Below are 19,269 nucleotides of genomic sequence, written 5' to 3' on the forward strand. Positions count from 1 at the left end.
TTTAGAGGTCTTCATTAGCACAACTCTCTGTCCCCCTTCTCTTCATTCAACAAATCCCTCCAGAATGTGAGCTCCACAAGGACAGGGGCCAAGGCTGCCTCATTTGTCACTGCCAGCACCCAGCACAGTGCCTGGCCCCTCACACAGCCACACTTTACCATCCCAGAATGTGTGGAGCACCATCCTCCAAGCCAAGAACAAGTGATGAACAAGACAAAGCACGGCTCTCAGGAAGCTTATGGTTTAGTGGAGGAGACAAAAAAACATAAAAGAGCTCAGAGAGTAATCATGCTATAAAGAACAAAGGGTGGCCAGGCGTGGTGGCTCACGCCTGTAATCCCAGCACTTTGGGAGGCCAAGGAGGGTGGATCACCTGAGGTCGGGAGTTCGAGACCAGCCTGACCAACATGGAGAAACCCCATCTCTACTAAAAATACAAAATTAGCCGGGCATGGTGGTGCATGCCTATAATCCCAGCTACTCGGGAGGCTGAGGCAGGAGAATTGCTTGAACCTGGGAGGTGGAGTTTGCGGTGAGCCGATATCCCGCCATTGCACTCCAGCCTGGGCAACAAGAGCAAAACTCCGTCTTAAAAAAAAAAAAGAACAAAGGGTAGCCTGTTAGAAAGTAACAAGGGGCAGGGCGTGGTGGCTCATGCCTGTAAGGCCCGGGCAGGCAGGTCATGAGGTCAGGAGTTCCAGGCCAGCCTGACCAACATGGTGAAACCCCGTCTCTACTAAAAATACAAAAAATTAGCCAGACATGGCGGCGCACGCCACCTCACCTACTCAGGAGGCTGAGGCAGGAGAATCGCTTGAACCCAGAACCCAGGAGGCAGAGGTTGCAGTGAGCTGAAATTGTGCCACTGCACTCCAGCCTGGGCAACAGAGTGAGACTCTGTCAAAAAAAAAAAGAAAAAGAAAGAAAGAAAGAAAAGAAAGAAAGAAGCAAACAAACAAACAAGGGGTCAGGTGCGGTGGCTCATGCCTGTAATCCCAGCACTTTGGAAGGCCGAGGCAGGCAGATCACGACGAGCTCAAGACCAGCCAGGCCAACATGATGAAACCCTGTCCCAACTAAAAATATAAAAATTAGCTGGGTATGGTGGCAGACACCTGTAATCCCAGCTACTTGGGAGGCTGGGGCAGGAGAATTGGTTGAATCCGGGAGGCAGAGGTTGCAGTGAGCCAAGACCACTGCACTGCACTCCAGCCTGGGTAACAGAGCAAGACTCCATCTCGGGGAAAAAAAAAAAAAAAAGAAAAGAGAAGAAAGTAAAAAGGGAGGCCGTTTTATAAATGGGTGAGCAGGGAAGGTGACATTGGAGCTGTGTGTTCCGAGCAGAGAGAACAGCTAGCATGAAAGCTCTGAAGCAGGGCCCAGCTTGAGATGATCGAGAAACCAAGGCTGGGTGTGGTGGCTCACGCCTGTAATCCCAACACTTTGAGAGGCCGAGATGTGCGGATCACGAGGTAAGGAGATCAAGACCATCCTGGTCGACATGGTGAAACCCTGTCTCTACCAAAAATACAAAAACGTGCTGGGCACAGTGGCTCACGCCTGTAATACCAGCACTTTGGGAGGTTGAGGCGGGCGGATCACGAGGTCAGACGTTCGAGACCAGCCTGGCCAACATGGTGAAACCCCGTCTCTACTAAAAATACAAAAATAAATTAGCTGGGCGTGGTGGCAGACGCCTGTAATCTCAGCTACTTGGGAGGCTGAGGAGGGAGAATCACTTGATCCTGGGAGGTGGAGGTTGCAGTGAGCCAAGATCGCACCACTGCGCTCCAACCTGGGTGACAGAATGAGACTCCATCTCAAAAAAAGAGAGAGAGAGAGATACACATCCAGCCAGGTCACCTTGTCTCATGCCGGCCTCCCCAGGCCCATGGGCTCCTCTCCCAAACAGCAGCAGCTCAGGGCCAGCACTTCGGACTCTCTGCAACCCAACTCAGTGCTTCCCCTGCTGCCCTGTGCTGGCCACAGAAGACAGAGATGTAGCAATGGGTTCCCTGCCATCAAGGAAAGCCAGTGTGCTAAGGCAGGCAGACACATCCACCAATGCCCACCACACAGGGCAGACTGGGAAGAAATAGCCCATATACTCCAGGGCCCAGAGGGAGGAGGAAAGGCCTCCTGGAGAGAGAAGGATCTGAGCCAGGTCTCAAAGGATAGAAAGCAGAGCAACAGAAAGAGCTTTCTAGGCAGGGAAAGGAGCAGAGGAAGGAAGGAGACCAAGGGCAGTGTCCAGCAGAGCAGGGTTTAGTGTAGGTGAGGGAGGAGGGGCAGGGCCGAAGTGCTAGGGGATACAAGCCTGCACCCCTCCTGTGGGTGACGGGCACCAGGGGAGGTTGTGGAGCAGGAGACTGGCATGGCTGGAGCCTGGGTATGCACGGTCAAGCCAGCCCCGCTCTCAACAGGCTCCAACCCCCACCCTCACGATGACGCCCAGAAACCACACAGATGAGGAGCTGTTTCTTGACTGTTAGTTGGGCCTTGGCCCATGTCATACCTATGGGCTGCCACATGGGGATGGAGGGATCAGGACGAAGAGAGGGGACCAACGTAGGGATGGAGGTCCAGACTCAGGGAGTCGGCGCTTCTTGCAGGGGGTTGGGGAGAGGACACAGAAGCCTCTGCCCCATGCAGGACATTTCCTTGCTGTGGCAGCAGGGCAGCTGTGCCCTGACTAGGCTGGGCTGCAGAGACTGTGAGTCTCAGGTCCTCCGGAGCCAGAGCCATCAGGATGACTGCTTTTCAGGGGTCATCAGTCGCTCCACCTCCCGCATGAACCGCAGACACAACTCTTCTTGCCAGGGCAGAGCCACACACTGCACAGCCACGGGCAGCCCCACACTCTTCTTCATGCCCTATAGGGGACACAGGCATCAGGATAGGGTTAGCGAGGCAGGACTCCCCACCCCCAGGCCCAGGAAGCACCCCAGCTAGAGAGAGGCCACAAAGCAGGGCCAGGCCACAGTCCTTCAGGTCTTGCTTAAGAAAGGCTGGCAAACCCGCAGTGCTGGTACTGTTTCCTCCACAGCGGCCAGAGGCAGGGTGGAGTGAGTTCAGTTGAGGGGCAGGCCAGTCCTCACCTTCTGCAGCACCTTGTCCCAGATATCCCCAAAGTAGCCCCTGTAATGTTCCATCTGGGCCTCGTCCTCAGCAGTCACTGTGGTGACAGGCACCACCCCTGCAGGGAAGTCCAGGCAGTTGTAGAGCATAGTGTAGCTGACGGCCCCTGGAACACATTACAGGCAGCTGCAGCAGGCCCTGGGAATCTTCAGTGCCAACTCCGGGCCTGAGTCAAACCTCGTATGAAATGGCACCCTGTGTCTACAGCCAGAGAAAGGCTCTCTCCCAGGACTGAGGACAAAGCCCAGGAATTCAGATTTCAGGGCCGGGCTGGACATCCCACTGATGTTTGCCCCATGCCTTTGCCCATGTACTTTCCCCACTGGGAATGCTGTTCTTGTTTTCTTTTCCTTTTCCTTTTTTTGAGACAGTCTCACTCTGTCACCCAGGCTGGAGTGCAGTGGTGTAATCATAACTCACTGCAGCCTCGACCTCCTGGGCTCAAGCAATCCTCCCGCCTCAACCCCCCGAGTAGCCAGAACTACAGGAACATGCAACCACACCCGGCTATTTCTATTTTTTGTAGCGAAAGGGGCCTCACTATGTTGCCTGGACTGCTCTTGAGCTCCTGGGCTCAAGTGATCCTCCAGCCTCAGCCTCCCAAAGTGCTCGGATTATAGTGTGAGCCACCGCCTTAGCCCCTATTTTCTTGATTTATCTAAATCCCACCTGGACTTCAAACCATAACCTCCCCAAACTAGATTCTGTAGCTCAAGATCCCCAACTTGAATAGTGCTGATGACGGGAAAATCAATCCCTGCCAGGGCATCCCACATGATTCCCATGTCTCCAGGCAGCCAGACTGGAGAGGGCAGGGTCCTCCCCGACGGCTCTTCTTCCATTTCCTGGCAGCCCTGCAGGGCACATGGCCAGATTCACAGAAGGGACAGGCAGGGTGTCGGGCCTCACCTGTGGCCCTGCCTGGGGCATTCAAGTCCAGAGCAGGGCCCAGCATGGGGGTCAACACCACATCCAGGTCCAGCGCCCTCCACTGGGCAATCACGGTTTTGCGGTACACCTGTGGGGGACACGGCACACCGGGTCAAGGCACTCAGACCTAGTCCACCCCAGGCTCTTTAACTCAGGGACTGTGGCTGGGGTGGCTCTGGCCCCAGCACCTGCCCCTGGATCTGAACAGAGCCACAATGGGACACAGGTCTTCCGGGCAGGCAGTGCTGCCTCTCGGAAGGCATCAGTCGTTCCGCCTCCAGAATGAATTGTGGATATGCCTCTTCCTGCTGAGGCGGAGCCACACAAAGGCAGCTCCAGAGGGGCAAAAAAGGCGGCCAGGACAGGAGCCTGGAGCTGACCCAGCCTGGGGCTGACCCAGGACAGGGCATCTGGGCAAGTAAGGGTCAGAGAGCTGGGCCCAAATGGTGGTCCAGGGAGTGGAAGGGGGATGACAGGCCAGTCTAGGAGCCCCATTGGGGCAGTGGCCGTGAGACACTGCTAGCGGGTGCCCTGTCCAATTCCACCCTCCCCCCGCCACTCTGCTCCAGTCCAGAGGCTCTGGCCTCACCTCGATCTCGTGCTGCAGTTCCCAGAGTTTTCCAGCCGACCTGGGCAGAAGGAGTGTGGTCACCAGCCATGATGGTCACAGCCATGGAGATCAGCAACATCAGACCCCTACTGCCAACCCTCCAGATCTCACCTCTCCACAGACCCTTCACAACCCCATGGGAGCTCTGAGAGGGAAGTTCAAACCCCTACTGTTTGGATGAGAAAATCAGGCCCCAGAGGGGCACAGGCTGTCACTTGGTGACTCCACAGCAGAGCCAGGACAAGCCCAGGCCCAATTCCTCGCTACCCTCAGGACACAGGAGAGGCCATAGCTGCCGCCAGTCCTGAAGCCTGGTGGTGAGGGAAGGAGTGAGTCCATGGGATGTCAGGGCATGAAACGGGGAGCTTTATGCCCTGCTTTTCCAGCCCAAGCCACTAAGGGGCAAGCAGGACCTGGCACAGCTCAGGTCAGCTCAGATCTCTAACAGCAGCACCTCTCCCGGGTGCCCCAGCCTCGGCCCAGGCCAACCCCTACTTCCTGGTCCTTTCCACTCATGCCCCAGCCAGGTCAACCTCCTCCCCTCCAACCCCCCCATCCTCTTGTCCCCCTCAGGCCTTTGCTCTCCAGCCAGAACTGGACCTTGCCAAGACAACTTCAAAGTCCCACCTGAAGGTCACAAAGGTTGCCCCCCTGCCTGGGCCACTTCCAGCCTCAGAGGCTACTTCCCTCAAGTCCTTTCCTGTCAGAAACTACCCAAACCCAGACTCGGATCAGGAAGGCAGGGGCCGGCAGCTGGGCACAGAAGAACCCTCACCGAGACTTCATGTTGCTGAGGAAAGCTGACAGCCGTGGGAGCTGCACAGGACAGACACAGGGTCAGTGACTCAGCTCTGGGCCACGGCAGATGTCAACTTTCTTCAGGCCAAGCCACTGGGGACCCCTCCCTCCATGCCTCCCCCCAGGGCCCAGGTTGGCACCCCTTTCAGCATGCAGGTTGGCTGAAGATCGCAGGGGACGGGGAGGAGAGCAGTCTGGGTGGGGACTGGACAGAAGAAGAGGCCATGCCTGCCCAAACCAAGAGAGGCTGAGGGAGGCCATGGGGGATCATGGGATAGGAGGCCCTAGGTTTCCCCCCCGCCATCCTAGCCCCTCCACTCCTTGTGCCCTCACCAGAGGCTTCATCAGGAAGGCCAGCAGTCCTTTAAGCCACTGGGGAAGCTTCAGAATTGAGACCAGGTCCCCCAGGCAGGGGTCCACAAAATCACCTTTGCTGGGAAACAAAAGGCTGGGTCCAGACACTCCCATCCCCACATCCTTCCCGGCGTGCTCGCCTGGCCCACAGCAATCCTGTTCTCTATGCAGGGATCCTGTCCACCTCCTCCTCACCAGACTCAGCTCCCTCCTTCCAAACATGCCGTTTGTTTCTGCTGATCCTTTGGGATGCCTGGGCTGCAACCCACATCCACGGGAGCTCCCCAAGGCAGGACTCAGGGTATCCCTCTCCAGCAAACCCAGCTCAGAGCTCTAAGAACTGAGGGCAACATCTCCCTGATGAGGCCTCCCTGAGGGTACCTCCCCTTAGGGAGGTACAGCCTGGAGGCACAGGTGGGGCAATCCAGGGTGGGCTGCCCATGAAGCATGGCTCTGAGGCCGTCTCTGGCTCAAGATCTCAGGGAAAGGTCTCTAGCAGCTGATCCTGGGGACTCATTCCCAGGGCCAGAGTGAGGAGTGACCCCTTCCACTGAAGCCTGGATCACACTTGGCTGCTAGGGGAAGGAAAGGAACATGACAGGCTGGGCCTTTGACTGAGTGAAGCTGCAGGGCCAAGCTCCAGGCTGCAGGGCCAAGTTCTCCATCGGTGAAGCGGAGGAAGGGGGACTGTGTTCTGAAGGGTTCCAGTCCATCCAGCAGAGGTATGTCACCAGGAGGCACCTTCGCAGGCCTGTCCTCTGCCCCGACAACCTTTAAGGACTAAAAGCATCCCAGAGGAACCAACTTCTCTAAAAATGAGCTCTGCAAAGTCCCTTAAAGGGAGTCTGGTCCAACCCACCCACTTTACAGGAGAGAAAGCTGAGGTCCTGCTCAAAAGTAAGACTTGGCTCAAGTCAGACAGAGCCTGGGGTCACAGCATCAAGTCCAAACCACCACCCTCCTGCCTGGATCCTGCCCTTGCCCCAAATCCTTCCCAAACAGAGAGGCAACCTCCTGCCCATCTCCTACCTCACAACAAGCTCAGATCAGGGTTAGGCCACAGATATTCAACCCAGCCTCCCTTCGGGCTGGCACCCTGGCAAGGGATCTCCAGGCTCAATGCGCCTAGCTGGAGGGACAGAGAGGTCCCTGCCCAGAGTGCTTAGGCCTTTGTTGGATTCAGCTAAGGCCCATCCAGGCATCACCACACGCTGCTGCTCCCCCTGGGTCTGTCTACTTTTCTGATCCCACCAAGACCCCAAAGCCCACTATCACTCACAAGTTCTGTAGGAAGGTGTGGCCACCATCACTGAAGAGCCCACCTGTTGACAGGGTCTCCAGAGCATGGGGTATGTTGCTTGGCAAGAAGGGAACCAGCTGCAGGGATTGAGGGGTGTAAGGCCTCCTGACCTAACAACTGGCTCCATGATCCCCATGCTGTCTGGGCGGCCCTTGGGATGGATTGGACCAACCCTGCCCACAAGATAGCTCTCACTAGAGCTACAAAGGCAGCCTTACTGACCCATGAAAAACTCACTGTGGAATGCACAGCATGAGAGAAGTCTGGAGCCACACAGAAAGTTGTGTAATGACCAGACCAAAACCCACTGGCCCTGGGAGCCTCTGGACAGCTGTGCACCACTGTTAACAGCTGAAGAGCCTCCCCACATGCGGTGCTCACACATCACACAGCATAGGGCTAAAGTTCTCCATCAATCACTCACTTCAATACTCTTGATCAGCCCTCTATACACTTGTCTCACAGGGCCACAGTTCACCCCGGACAACACCATCAGAGTGCCAGGATGCCAGGGATGGAGTAGCCATGGGTACCAGGAAGGCTTCCCGGGAGGGGAGGAGATGCCAGTACTTCCAGGACCCTGCAGTCATACCGTGTGCCCCGCAGCCTCAAGGCTCTGTTTGGTCTCCAGCACGGCCCGCCTCATGGCCGAGGAGGGCATGGTATAGTTGTCAGTCTCATAGTACCCCACACGCAGGGGCTGAGAGCTGGTGTAGACCTGGAGGGAAAACACAGGGGACAGGGGCAGGTCAGGAGAAGACAGCCCTAGGCAGGACCCCTAGAGATCAGAGAAACTACTCAGCCCCAGACACAGCTGTGAGGCTGCAGTCAGCGAGGCCAGCCCCTTCTGCATCTGACCCTTTCATAAAACACTTTCACAGTGACTCAGGTGGGCAGAGCAAGGATAAGGATTCCCACTGGTCATATGAGGAAACTGAGGCTTGAGGTCTCAATAGGGAGATTAGGTGGGACTGGGACTTGCCCAAAGCTACCCAATGCAGAGTGACAAGACAGGTCTGGAATGCAGGCATCCTGTCTTCTGAGCTGAGGCTCTCCACCACCTGTCCTGGCTCTCATGACAAACTGTTCCAGACTTCCAGACAGGGACCTCATCTCCTCCTCTCCTCCGAGGAAGGACTTCACGGCTGCCTATCCCCGTGGGTTCGGTTAGAATATCTCCCTCTGCCTGGGGAGGAGGAGTTCACCCTACCCAGCCCAGATCTGCCCTGTTGCCCCACTCCCAAAAAACACCAAGGCCCACTCTCCTTCCTGTCCACAAACCCTCAGCCTTTCCAAGGCAACCTTTGCTGGGGCGAGGGCAAGAGGTCTGTACAAGACAATCTCTGGACTGCTGAGAAACGGGGCTTACATCACACAGCTTACTGTCTACATTAACGTGACTTCACTCTTCCTCCGTCTGCACCAATCTAACTTTACAGCTCCTGAACACTCTGTTGGAGTGGGCACAGAGGATGACCTAGGGCCCAGCACCTGCCTCACTGGGGACATCTGGCCCCAGCCTCAACCTGGCTGTTTCTGGCCTTCAACCCCAACACAGAGAGAGAGAGAGTACCAGGACCAGGGCACAAGCAGAACACTCAAGAGAGCAAAATACTGGTCTCAGATGCCCCGTAGTAGGGGATAAGCTGGGAGGAAGATGACCACTGGCCACTTCCCCACCTCCTCCAAATAACACACACAACACAAATAACCTTCCAATTCATTCCAACTCTTCAACAGGAAGCATCGGTTGACACCTGTCACCTCAAAATCCACACCCTGCTGTGCCCACCAATCCTTAACATGGGGATTAAGGATCTTAACCAATCTTAACCAACCCCCATGTTGAAAGATCCACCTTAAACCAGACTTCAAAATCTCAGCAGATCTCCCCACCCTTCCTGCCCTCTGAGATGATCCTAAGGCTTTGCAAGACAGTGCTGCCTCGCCACAGAAAGCAACAAGCCCAGCCTGTCTCAGCAACAGGCTGTTGTGGTATTTTGGGGAGCAGCACACCACACCGCCTGCAGACCCTGGCTCACGCAGCCTACGTCTGGCAGAAACGGGCTACATAAGCTGGGGTCTGCAGGCAGCATGGCGTGCTGCTCCCCAAAATGTGGACAGGAATACTGTTAGAAAGGCTGCTGTTTGCTGAAGGTCAGCGGACTGGGAAGTGATTCCTGCATCCCTGGTGCCAGCAGCAGAGGCTGGGCGCCTTTGAAAGCCTGTGGATTTCCGACCGGGCGCGGTGGCTCAAGCCTGTAATCCCAGCACTTTGGGAGGCCGAGGGGGGTGGATCACGAGGTCAGGGGATCGAGACCATTCTGGCTAATACGGTGAAACCCCGTCTCTACTAAAAAATACAAAAAAAAAATTAGCCGGGCGCAGTGGCGGGCGCCTGTAGTCCCAGCTACTCGGGAAGCTGAGGCAGGAGAATGGCGTGAACCCGGGAGGCGGAGCTTGCAGTGAGCCGAGATCGCGCCACTGCACTCCAGCCTGAGGGACAGAGCGAGACTCCGTCTCAAAAAAAAAAAAAAAAAGCAAAGAAAAAAAAAAAGCAAGCCTGTGGGTCTCCAAATGCAGGCAAGGGCTCCATCTGGTGGCCGTCTGTGGAGAAGCAACCCGCCCTTGCCTCAGAGGCCTGGGGGACGGTTCTCAGGAGACAGGGGCTCCAAGACCTGCCCACAAGGCCTGGGGTGGCTGTCTGGGTTCAGCGGTCCACACCCATGCCCACCCAGCCCTGCTCACCTCTTCTCTGAAGGGCAAGGGAGGCACAGTGGGGTCCAAGCGGAACATGTCCTCGCAAAGCAGAGCTCGCAGGCACAGTGCCAGGCTCTCCACGTCCCGGGCCATGGGGCCCACGGAGAGACGCACTGTGGGGCAGAGAGGGGAGGGAGGTAAGCAGACAAGGAGCGAGGAACCCAGACCTAGAGCAGCCTGGGTGCCAGACACTGCCCTGCCACCTGAGAAGCACGGACGGAAGCGGGTCAGGCCGACCCCCACCCTCCTCGGGGCACGGAGAGCACCACGGACCTCACCTGCCTCCTGTCCATAGACACAGCCCTTCAGGCCACTCTTGCTGGATAAGAAATATAAGATGCTGGAAACAGGAAATGGCCACCCGCCGCCATCCCCACACCCACAGAGCAGCTGTGAACACTCACCGCTTTGGAAACTAGGACCCACGCCCGGCCAGTGGTACTGTAATGCTTCCTCCCAGCAAAACCCCGGAGACCGAATCCCCGCCCGGAGCCCAGAGAGGTTGGAAGCTAGGCCAAGGTCACACAGCGAGGGGCCCAGAAGCGCCCTCCACCCACCTTACCTGAGGCGGTTCCCTGTGGGCTTGAGGCCACAGATGCCGCAGAAGGAGGAGGGGAAGCGGATGCTGCCTCCGATATCAGTGCCTAAGCCCAGGGGGGAGCCTCCAGACCCGATGAGGGCCCCTTCACCCCCTGAGGAGCCCCCTGGGCTTTTGGAGGACTTCCATGGGTTCACAGTCTGGCCAAAGAGGGGGTTACTGCAGTCATAGCTGGAGGAGGCAAGAATGGGTCAGCCAGTGCCATGCTGGGACCGGTGCCCCTGCCCCGCCCTGCCCCACCCCAAGACCCAACCTGAACATGGACTGGGGAACATTGGTGTGCACGAAGGGCACGGCACCCTGCAGCTTCAGCACATGCACCACTACGCTGTCGCACTCCGCCGGCACCCCTTCATTCAGGCTCAAGCCCAGCGTGGAGTCCTGGCCCTGGGAGGAGGGATGGGCACCAAAAGGGACATGGCCAGTGAGTCAGTGCCCATGGGCAGCCAAGGGTCCACTCCAACAACTGTCACACAGGCCAAGACAGGTATGCCAGTGTCCCCTCACAAGGCCTCTGGATCTGATACCTCCTCTGAGGGCCCAAAATGACCCAAGATGCAGAGCAGGCTGGCAGGGATGGAGGGGACGATGGAGGCCTGGCGCTGAGGCAGAGCATACCTTGTAGGTGAAGCACTCCTTGAGGCTCACAGGGACGCCATAGAGCAGGCCCTGCCTTGGGGCCTGAGACAGCTGAGTCTCACAGTCAGCCAGATAGGAGGTCACACAGTTGGTCCCTTTGTTCACTTCCCAGGCCTGAGGAAGGAGAAGTAGACATAAGATAAAAGGAGGCTGGCCTTTTCAAGAAATTGTGGTGAAATATACATCATGTAGAACTGGCCTTTTAAAGTATACCCAGGGAGAGGGTAACCAGCAACATGGCCCAGAGCCTGGGGTACAGAGGATGACCTAGGGCCCAGCATCTGCCTCACTAGGGACATTTGGCCCAGGCCTCATCCTGGCTGTCTCTGGCCTTCAACCAGGACCAGGGCACAACCAGGACACTCAAGGGAGCAAGATACTGGCCTCAGGTGCCCCCCAGGCAGGGGGTGAGCTGAGAGGAGGATGACCACTGGCCACTCCCCCACCTCCTCCAAGCCACATCTCTGCCAGTGATGCAGACAGAAACCAGACAGGGGCAGCCCCCCATCACCGGTCACACTGAAGGGCAGCCACAGAGCAGGGCTAGACCAGACTCCGGCCTCCCAGAGCCCAGCACTCTCTCCTCAACCCCACGCCTTCCCCACACGTAGCCCAGTCAAGCCTCCCCTTACCCAGGAACTCTTGAATTTGATAACCAAGTCACGTGGAGTAGGAGCTTGACAAAAGGGAAGAACATGCTAATAGTGGAAATCTGCCTAGAATGCTCAAACCGCACCACACAGGGTCCTACAGAAGGAAAGGTGAGGGCAGAGTGAGATGCAGCTTTCAGTAAATACTCCCGCTCCTGGGGAGCATCTGGGAGAAACAGGGTGGGCTGTGTTGCCATATTCAGGCATGTGCAAAATCTGTCCCCGGGGTACCCGAGGCAGGAACGGAGAAGGCTAATCTGACCAGATTGACTAGATTAACTAGGAAGGGCAGGAGCCTTTTCAGGGACATTGACGGGGAAGAAGCAAGACCATCTGCTGAGACTATGTATGTGCCCCCTCTCAGTGACACCAGCCCAGCATGCTCTTACTCCCTCAGCTGCAGCCCCCACAGCATGGTCACATACACTGCACCCAGACAAGTTCACCTGCCTAGGGGTCACACTCACTGTCCCACACCCTTTCAAGAAATCATGCAGGCCACACTCAAAGCACAATTTGTCTCCTTCTTTCCTCCCTCCCTCCCTCCCTTTCTTTTCAAACATATTTCTTGAGCATTTATTATGTGAAATGCAACATGTTGTGACTAAGGTTCAAAGACAAATGAGACAAGCTCTGTCCACAAAGACCTCCTATGGGAAAGAGATAGAGAAGACAAGCCTGACACTGTGATGAGAAATGTGCTATTAGAATGAGAGTAGGCCTGGAAGAGGAAACCCTACCTCAGGTGGGGAATGGAAGACAGTGCCTCCTGCTCTGAGCCCCGAAGGCTCAGCCAGGGGAGCCTGTGGCACAGACAGGGGCAAAGAAGAGGGAAACAGCCTTCCAGGTAAAGGAGCCCCACCCAAGCCAGTGCAGAGCTGCTGACACCCAAGCTCCAGAAGGCCTTGGCCAGAGGTGATGCCACACACAAAGGAGGAGTACAAGAGATGGCCTTAAGAGCTGGGGACACAAGAGGGCACCTGACCAGGAGGCTGGTGCTTGGGCATGGAGGGAGATGGTGGTGGCGGGCCAGGGTGGCCAAAGCGGATGGAGACAGGAGAGGGCTGGGTAAAAGAAGAGAACAGGCCAGGTGCGGTGGCTCACGCCTGTAATCCCAGCACTTTCAGAGGATCACCTGAGGTTGGGAGTTCCAGACCAGCCCGGCCAAATAAAAATACAAAAATTAGCCAGGCATGGGGGCGCACATCTATAATCCCAGCTACTCAGGAGGCTGAGGTATGAGAATCACCTGAACCCGGGAGGTGGAGGTTGTAGTGAGCCAAGATCATGCCACTGCACTCCAGCCTGGGCGACAGAGCGAGACTCCCATCTCAAAAAAAAAAGAAGGGGCCGGGCATGGTGGCTCACGCATGTAATCCCAGCACTTTGGGAGGCCGAGGCGGGTGGATCACCTGAGGTCAGGAGTTTGAGACCAGCCTGATCAACATGGTGAAACCCCGTCTCTACTAAATACAAAAAGTTAGTCGGGGACCAGGTGCAGTGGCTCACAGCCGTAACCCCAGCACTTTGGGAGGCCGAGGAGGGTGGATCACTTGACGTCAGGAGTTCCAGACCAGCCTGGCCAACATGGTGAAATCCCATCTCTACTAAAAATACAAAAATTAGCTGGGTGTGGTGGTGGGTGCCTGTACTCCCAGCTACTCAGGAGGCTGAGGCAGAAGAATCATTTGAACCCAGGAGGTGGAGGCTGCAGTGAGCCGAGATCACACCACTGCATTCCAGCCTAGGCAACAGAGCGAGACTCCATCTCAAAAAAAAAAAAAAAAATTTTTTTTTTCGTTAGCCGGGTGTAGTGGTACATGCCTGTAATTCTAGCTACTTGGGAGGCTGAGGCAGGAGAATTGCTTGAACCCAGGAGGTGGAGGTGGTTGCAGTGCACCAAGATTGCGACGTTGCACTCCAGCCTGAGCAACAAGAGCAAAACTCCATCTCAAAAAAATAGAAGGGAACAGACCAGATTTGTTGACCAATGGGGTGGAGGCGGGAGGGAGAGGGAAGTCTGGGCTAAAAGCCAGGTTACTAGCTAAGACAGCATGCTCAGTGTCTCATACACACATACATACATACACACACGCACACGCTCTGGCTCCTTCCCTCCCTGGCAGTCCCTGGCACTGTAGGTCCCACCATGGCCCCCAGCAGGACTAACTCCTTGTTTTCCCCACAGCCTGTGCAGAGAGAGGGAGGGGAAAGGGAGGAGCTGGACTTGGCTGGCCTTACCTTTCCCACGTAGGTGAAGAGCACGGCCTCAGGGGACAGCTCTCTACTGTGTAACTTCTGCACCAGCTGAGGCAGGGGCAGGGCTAGCAGCGCCTCTGAGTCCAGGTCTGGGTTCTGTAGGGGACAAACTCGGATCAGTCCCCTACTCGCCGAAGTCTCATGGGCCTGCAGCAGACACCAGTGGCCCATGCCCCAGCAGCTCTGACATGGCCCAGCCTGGGCAGGCCCTTGCCATCCCTAGAGAATGCAGCTCTGTCTCCTCCAGAAGCCTGTTGAAGGGGTGCCCAGCGAGCCGACCTGCCCAAGTAGGTTTTTTTTTCCTTAGAGACAGGGTCTGGCTGTGTTGCCCAGGCTAGACTTGAACTCCTGGGCTCAAGCGATCCTCCCACTTCAGCCTCCCGAGTAGCTGGAACTACAGGCACACGCTACTGTGCCTAGCTCCAGACTGATGATTAAACCACTACAAATATACACCAGCAGTGGCTGCCTTCTGTGTGCCAAGCACCACGCTGATGTCATCCATGTTTTGATTAAGTCTTACTGCCATTCCCATTGCACAGATAAACTGAGGCTCAGAGAGAGGTGCCTTCTTGCCCACCAGCCATCTGCCTGCACCTGACCCCATGCCATCCCCACACCCACAGAGCAGCTCTGAACACTACTCAGGGGGTTGCCAACCTCTAGCAGGGAAGGGCAAAAACAAGAAGACCCCATCTTTGGAGGCTGGGTCTGTGACTGAAGGCCACACCCAAAAGGAAGGGTTTACACATTCATTCTGTGTCCGGAATTGGTGGGTTCTTGGTATCACTGACTTCAAGAATGAAGCCGCGGACCCTCACAGTGAGTGTTCCAGTTCTTAAAGGCGGCCTATCTGAAGAAGCCACATTTCAGCTGTGATTTGAAGGATAAGAAGATGCCAGATGTGGGGAGAGACAGAGCTCTGGGTACCTTCTCTTCCCTCTCTGATTCTGGGAGAAGGCCTCCCCTCCTCCTGCTTCCACTCCTCCCACCCCCTCAACCCTGCTTCTACTCCTCCCCTCCCCCTACTCCCCCTCCTCCCCTGGCCTGCTTCCCCCTTCTCCCCTCCCCACTTTCCCCCTTCCCTCCCCCATTTCCCCTGGTTTTCCCTCCTCCCCTCTACCCTTCCCCTCCTCCCCTCCACTGGCTTCCCCTCCTCCCCCTCTACCCTTCCCTTCCTCCCCTCCCCTGGCTTCCCCTCCTCCCCCTCTACCCTTCCCCTCCTCCCCTACCCTGGCTTCCACTCCTCCCCTAAGCACCTCTGACTCCAGGCTCTCCACTCATCCCACATTCCCCAGATGCCCCACCCAGCCCGAGGCAATGGAGCCCAAACCAATGGAGCCCAAACCAGCACACTGGGCTATTCCTGTCACCTGTCCACCTTCCCTGTCCTTCCTCTAAGCTCATCACCTGCCCGACTTTCAACCAGCTCCTCCTTGTTTATCCTGTACCCTGTACTCAGGGGAGGCCACGCCATCCATCCAGGTGTTCAGGAAATGAAACAGGTGTCTTTCTGGCTCCTCCCTCTCACCCCCACCTGCATCCAGTCACCAAGCTAAGTAGCTCTGAAAAATGGTCACCTCTTCATCCCCTCTACCACGGCCCTCACCGGGCCTCAGACTCATCCTTGTCTCCTGGGTCACACGGGGCCACCCAACTGCTGCCCTGCCCAGGTCCTGCCCCTCCGGCCCACACTTCCCGCTAGGGCCAGACAGTGCAAAACCCAACCTGGCCTTGCCTCTCCCCTTAAAATCCCCATCTCATCACACCACAGGCTCCAGAGAATATTCCAGGAGGTGCTTCCAATCTGTGGTCTTCTCAGACTCCTGTGCGCCTCTCCCCACCCAGGCACCACTGCCCCCTCCCACTCCCCACACCCCAGAGCCTGGCACCTGCCCTCTCCAAGCACATGCCACAGCCTCTGCCCCTGATTTCCTCAGTATCAGGAGCACTTCCCTGAATTCATTGAACTGACACAATACTTACTTTGGATTTTTTTTCTAACACAGGAGCTACAAAGAAGAAAAAAATGGGTTCAAGATTTCTCCCCAAACACACCAGATAATCCTCTTGATATATTTTTTAAAGGTATACAAAATGAAAAGTGAGCATTCCCTCCACCCCTTGTTCCCCTTGCACAGTCCCTCCTCTATAAAGGAAAACGATAATTAACAGTTTCTGAGGCCGGGCGCGGTGGCTCACGCTTGTAATCCCAGCACTTTGGGAGGCCGAGGCGGGCGGATCACGAGGTCAGGAGATCGAGACCACGGTGAAACCCCGTCTCTACTAAAAAAATACAAAAAATTAGCCGGGCGTGGTGGCGGGCGCCTGTAGTCCCAGCTACTCGGAGAGGCTGAGTCAGGAGAATGGCGTGAACCCGGGAGGTGGAGCTTGCAGTGAGCGGTGATTGTGCCACTGCACTCCAGCCTGGGCGACAGAGCGGGACTCCGTCTCAAAAAAAAAAAAAAAAAAAAAAAAAAATACAAAAAATTAGCCAGGCGTGGTGGCGGACGCCTGTAGTCCCAGCTACTCGGAGAGGCTGAGGCAGGAGAATGGCGAGAACCCGGGAGGCGGAGCTTGCAGTGAGCCGAGATTGCGCCACTGCACTCCAGCCTGGGCGACAGAGCGAGACTCCATCTCAAAAAAAAAAAAAAAAAAAAAAAAAAAAAAAAAACAGTTTCTGGTATACTCTTACAAGAAAAGAAAATATTTATGAAAAACCCACCATGTCAACAGTTGTCTATATATATTCTTTTTTGCACAAAGGAATCATACTATACACACAGTACTGCATCTTGCCTTTCCCATCTCACAATGAAAATTAAATTTTGCTTTATTTTTGTTCTCATTATATAAATACAGGTTCATTGTATTTTTAAAAATGCCTAAGAGTATGAAGAAGGACATGGAAATCAGCAGAGCATTCACCACCCTGGAATAACTGCCACCTGACAGTCCGGTCACCATCTCCCCCGACCTCGCTACAAGGCACTCACAGAGTTCCTGGTCACGGCAGCTAGCAGCTATCAACATGCTCCCCTCCATGCTCAGCACACATTTTCATTCTTTCCTATGTTCTTCCCTGTTGACAGTTAATGACACAGCTGCTAACAGCTATTTTTAAATCTTCAACTAGTGTCAGGCAGCTGAGACATTTTCTCGGGCCGGGCGCAGTGGCTCACGCCTGTAATCCCAGCACTTTGGGAGGCCGAGGCGGGCGGATCACAAGGTCAGGAGATCGAGACCATCCTGGCTAGCACGGTGAAACCCCGTCTCTACTAAAAATACAAAAAATTAGCCGGGCGAGGTGGCAGGCGCCTGTAGTCCCAGCTACAAGGGAGGCTGAGGCAGGAGAATGGCGTGAACCCCGGGGGGCGGAGCCTGCAGTGAGCCGAGATCGCGCCACTGCACTCCAGCCTGGGTGAAAGAGCGAGACTCCGTCTCAAAAAAAAAAACAAAAAAAAAAACAAAGACATTTTCTCCTAGACACCAAAGTAAGTCTGCACCTCCAGGAGACCAATCAGTGAACATGCGGAAACCTGATTTTGCGGAGAATGCAGGGAAGTATAGTATACAGGTAACATCTAAACCTGTGGCCACCTGCATGCACAATTTTTCAAGAGAGGGATACTCTACCAATCACTTAGGGGGCATTGCCCCTCCTCCATTTGTTTTGTTTTCTCCTGAACCACAGTGTCAGTGGGATTGATAAGCGGGTTGTAAGAGATGTGGGAAAAACCATTCAGGGTAAAACAAAACTGCATGTACAAAGGCATAAGGGCATAAATAGGTGTCCTGTGATGTCTCTCCCAGCTATACTATTCTATTGATGGTGGTCCTTCTCTTCAGTCTAGAAAAGATATCAAAACTTATTCAGGGGGCAGGGTGGGAAAAAAATGGGTGAAGTGTCAACAGAGTTACCAGAAACACACTTTTCTCTAGATTTGCTCAAGAGTTTAGAGAGAGGTGAACTATTTTGTGAAAATTCAGAAGGTGTTTGGGTACCCCCTCATCCAGCTGTGTCCTCCTTGGACACAGCTAAGAATCCGGGAGTGGTGGCTCACACCTGTAATTCCACCACTTTGGGAGGCCAAGGCAGGCGGATCACTTGAGGTCAGGAGTTCGAGACCAGCCTGGCCAACATGGCGAAACCCTGTCTCTACTAAAAATGCAAAAATTAGCTGGATGTGGTGGCGGGCGCCTGTAGTCCTAGCTACTCCCGGAGGCTGAGGCAGGAGAATCACTCGAACCTGGGAGGCAGAGGTTGCAGTGAGCCAAGATTGCGCCACTACACTCCAGCCTGGGCAACAGAGCAAGACTGACTCAAAAAAAAAAAAAAGAATCTTGGTTCCCAACTCGCTTTGTCCAGAATCTATCAGACAGGAGCTTTACTACAAATCGCTGTGTTCTCCCAGGGCCTGCTGGAGCCCTGCTTATCTCAGGTGCCCCCTTGCAATTCAGGGCTGGGCTAAGAGCCCCAGAAGAAAGGTTGCCCAGACAGTCACAGATCCTACCTGCCCATCATTCAAGGACTCCACAGCCAAACAGAAGGGTGCCTTAGGAGTTGCAGGCAGAAGGGAGGGGAGGCGGGGGAAAGAGCTGTTCCCAAGCCTGGGCTGGGTTCAGCTAAAACTCCCACGTCCTGGCCAGGTGAGGTGGCTCACACCTGTTATCCCAACACTTTGGGAAGCCGAGGCAGGGGGATCACCTGAGGTCAGGAGTTCAAGACCAGCCTGGCCAACATGGTGAAATCCCATCTCTACTAAAAAATACAAAAATTAGCTGGGCATGGTGGCAGGTGCCTGTAACCCCAGCTACTAGGGAGGCTGAGGCAGGAGAATTGCTTGAACCCGGGAGGTGGAGGTTGCAGTGAGCCGAGACTGCACCAGTGCACTCCAGCTGGGGCAACAAAGTGAGACTCCATCTCAAAAAAAAAAAAAAAAAGAGTTCAAGACTAGCCTGGCCAACATGATGAAACCGTTTGTACTAAAACTACAGAAATTAGCCAGGCATTGGCCAGGCGCGGTGGCTCACGCCTATAATCCCAGCACTTTGGGAGGCTGAGGCGGGCGGATCACCTGAGGTCAGGAGGTCGAGACCAGCCATGGCCAACATGGTGATGCCCCATCTCTACTAAAAATACAAAAATTAGCCAGGCATGGTGGCGGGCGCCTGTAATCCCAGCTACTCAGGAGGCTGAGGCAGGAGAATTGCTTGAACCCGGGAGGTGGAG

The 19,269-nt window shown here is 55.3% G+C and overlaps 1 protein-coding gene across 21 annotated transcripts in view; it reads right to left on the minus strand.

The window, feature by feature from the left end:
- Nucleotides 1-2,473: 2,473 nt before the first annotated feature.
- LOC129469147 (fatty-acid amide hydrolase 1) overlaps nt 2,474-19,269 on the minus strand; it is a 66,461-nt gene continuing 49,665 nt past the window's right edge. For 9 of the 21 annotated variants that reach the window (XM_063627618.1, XM_063627613.1, XM_063627616.1 and 6 more), the window contains 14 exons: nt 14,019-14,132; nt 11,107-11,241; nt 10,742-10,875; nt 10,453-10,659; nt 10,169-10,209; nt 9,879-10,003; nt 7,723-7,848; nt 7,110-7,207; nt 5,810-5,909; nt 5,454-5,494; nt 4,658-4,697; nt 4,048-4,156; nt 3,099-3,244; nt 2,474-2,873 (listed from right to left, as the gene is read on the minus strand). In XM_063627618.1, coding sequence (XP_063483688.1) covers nt 2,745-2,873; nt 3,099-3,244; nt 4,048-4,156; nt 4,658-4,697; nt 5,454-5,494; nt 5,810-5,909; nt 7,110-7,207; nt 7,723-7,848; nt 9,879-10,003; nt 10,169-10,209; nt 10,453-10,659; nt 10,742-10,875; nt 11,107-11,241; nt 14,019-14,132 — 1,545 coding nt within the window. In that variant the 3' untranslated portion in view covers nt 2,474-2,744. Of the gene's footprint in view, nt 2,874-3,098; nt 3,245-4,047; nt 4,157-4,657; nt 4,698-5,451; nt 5,495-5,809; nt 5,910-7,109; nt 7,208-7,722; nt 7,849-9,878; nt 10,004-10,168; nt 10,210-10,452; nt 10,660-10,741; nt 10,876-11,106; nt 11,242-14,018; nt 14,133-16,022; nt 16,049-19,269 lie in introns of those variants that run through there. The other 12 variants (XM_055255420.2, XM_063627614.1, XR_010117679.1 and 9 more) reach the window with 12 other exon arrangements.

Source organism: Symphalangus syndactylus, chromosome 12 (genome assembly GCF_028878055.3).
Source record: "Symphalangus syndactylus isolate Jambi chromosome 12, NHGRI_mSymSyn1-v2.1_pri, whole genome shotgun sequence".
Classification (NCBI taxonomy): Eukaryota; Metazoa; Chordata; class Mammalia; order Primates; family Hylobatidae; genus Symphalangus; species Symphalangus syndactylus.